Source organism: Pundamilia nyererei, unplaced genomic scaffold, assembly GCF_000239375.1.
Source record: "Pundamilia nyererei isolate P.nyererei 1_Seehausen unplaced genomic scaffold, PunNye1.0 scaffold00038, whole genome shotgun sequence".
NCBI lineage: Eukaryota > Metazoa > Chordata > Actinopteri > Cichliformes > Cichlidae > Pundamilia > Pundamilia nyererei.
This window is the reverse complement of record NW_005187439.1, coordinates 936,987-939,282: the sequence shown is the minus strand read 5'-3', so window position 1 is coordinate 939,282 and position 2,296 is coordinate 936,987. Positions and strand designations below refer to the sequence as shown.

The 2,296-nt window shown below is 42.9% G+C and overlaps 1 protein-coding gene across 1 annotated transcript in view; it reads left to right on the top strand.

Moving 5' to 3' along the window:
• The window catches only part of ppil2 (peptidylprolyl isomerase (cyclophilin)-like 2), a 29,691-nt gene that overhangs the window by 4,085 nt on the left and 23,310 nt on the right, over positions 1-2,296 (top strand). The window contains exons 6-10 of the mRNA XM_005730530.1: positions 81-132; positions 511-602; positions 1,001-1,090; positions 1,179-1,254; positions 1,357-1,517. Of these exons, the coding sequence (XP_005730587.1) occupies positions 81-132; positions 511-602; positions 1,001-1,090; positions 1,179-1,254; positions 1,357-1,517 (471 nt within the window). The remainder of the gene's footprint in view (positions 1-80; positions 133-510; positions 603-1,000; positions 1,091-1,178; positions 1,255-1,356; positions 1,518-2,296) is intronic.

Below are 2,296 nucleotides of genomic sequence, written 5' to 3'. Positions count from 1 at the left end.
GATGATCCATTTGTGGTTGTACTTGTAGCGCAAGCACTGTTGTACAGTTTGAGAAGCAAATTTGTTCTTTTCCTCCACAGAAACTGGAAGCAAAGTCCCTCATCAAACTTAACTTAGCCAAGAACAATGATGGTAAATATGCTTACGCTTTGATGCACCTGAGGCACAACAAAATGCATGTAGAAGAAATTTAATGCTGTCATTAGCCCAGTTTGCCAGGTCATAGTCACTGAAATCCTGCAGGCTTTAGTTTTCTTTTAAATCCACACTTTTCTTACTGCTTTGCTTTGTGTGAGGGGAACCTTAAAAAAGAAAGCTTGACTTAAAAGGGGTTGGAGGAATAAAAATCCAAAAAAGCAAGTGAGGGGAGAAGATGTGATATAATTCAGCAGAGGATTGCATGAGGTACTCGTTGACTTCTTGAGTGGATTCAGCCCCTGGCAGCAGATTGGACTCTGCTGCTCAGCCTGCTGCTCTCTCACTTTTTTTCTTTGCTTCGTTTTGTTCCAGGAAAGTATCACTGCCCTGTTCTGTACAACGTCTTCACAAATAATTCTCACATTGTTGCCAACAAGGTCACCGGGAATGTGTTTTCTTATGAGGTCAGTGAACTCGTGCTCTTGCTGCATTGATCCTCACGATGATGCTTTTCAGACAGAAATCGATGTCTAAAATTACGCACATGGAGAAAGAGATGATATTGATTTTGGTCTTGGCGTGATACAGTGCAGATGCTCAGCCCACATGGTCTCACAAGATGCTGCCTTACATCACACAGAATTAGCTGTGTGCAAAAAATCTCTCTCCAAACAAAAAACAGTGTTGTTCTGTTTATTTTTACAGATGAATTCCACAAAGGGTTGTTCATTCAGTTGTAGTGATACTAAGCTTGTGTTAAACTTAAAGGAAACACATATAATTTAATTTTACCTGCTGCCCACGTTTGTTTTCCTTATGACCAACAGAGGCTTTTCTTTCTAATATTTCTGTTTTCATGCAGGCAGTTGAGCAGTTAAACATTAAGACCAAAAGTTTTAAAGATCTGCTCACAGATGAACCCTTCACAAGAAAAGATATTATAACTCTTCAGGTGAGATGTTGTTTCACGATTTTTATCCACCTACACAATGAAAGAGTACTTTTATTTGAGGAACAGGGACGTTGTTTTCTCTTCTTAGGACCCCACAAACCTGGATAAGTTCAACGTCTCCAACTTTTTCCATGTCAAGAACGACCTGAAAGTGTTGGACCCAGGTGAGCTATCAGTATTTTTCTGGTGATGGGTAATTCTCGCATTATATAAATGTGCTATGGTAAAATCATCCATTTTCTCTTGCTCTTTCTGGCATGTTTCAGATGAGGAAAAGGCTAAGCAGGACCCAGCATACCATCTGAAGACCACCAATCTGGAGACGAGGGAGACTTTAGCGGAGCTTTATAAAGAATACAAAGGGGATGAACTTCTGGCTTCCACCATGAAGGAGCCGCAGGCCAAGAAGACGGACAAATTAAATGCTGTAAGAAAATCATCCTCACTATGATCCTTAAAGCCACTTTATAGCTCCTGGTTTCATCATTGCAAGGCTCCATGCGCAGCAATGCCTTTGTGACCATAGAATAGAATAGAATAGAATAGAAGAGCCCTTTATTGTCATTCTACATGTACAACGAAATGATGGGTGCTCCACAACAACTGTGCAGGAGTTAAATATAAATAATAAGACAACAGAATAAATAACAGACAGGAGCAAATACAAACTAGAGAAAGGCAAACACTGGAGGCCAAAGTGTTTGGAAGCAGTGCAAAGGACTTGGTCTGAGTATAGGGTCCGTGTGTGAGTGGCCTGAGTGATGAGGGTTATTCAGACCATGGCTCAGATTGGTGAGGTGGTGGGTACAAGGTGTCACCTATGTTGGCTCTAGTTTTCCTGAGACAGGAGGATCTGACGATGGTCTCAGGGCAGCAGAGGGCAGCCAGTGATGTTGGGGGCGGTGTTAATTACTCTCTGTCAGCCTTCCTGTTCTCAGTCGTGACCCCTGCGTACCAAACACCCAGGTAGGAGGAGCACACGCTCTCTACTGAGGAGCAGTAGAAGGCCAGCAGCAGCTTCTGGTTCTTCTTCCTCAGGACACGAGGAAGTGCAGCTGCTGCTGGGCCTTCTTTACCAGGGCGATGGTGTTGTAGGACATGGTCAGTGGAGATGTGGGTGCCCAGAAACCTGAAGGTGGAGTCAGATTCCACTCGTTCTCCATTTATAGTGCAGACTAGAGCCTGACCACTATGGGATTTTTAAAA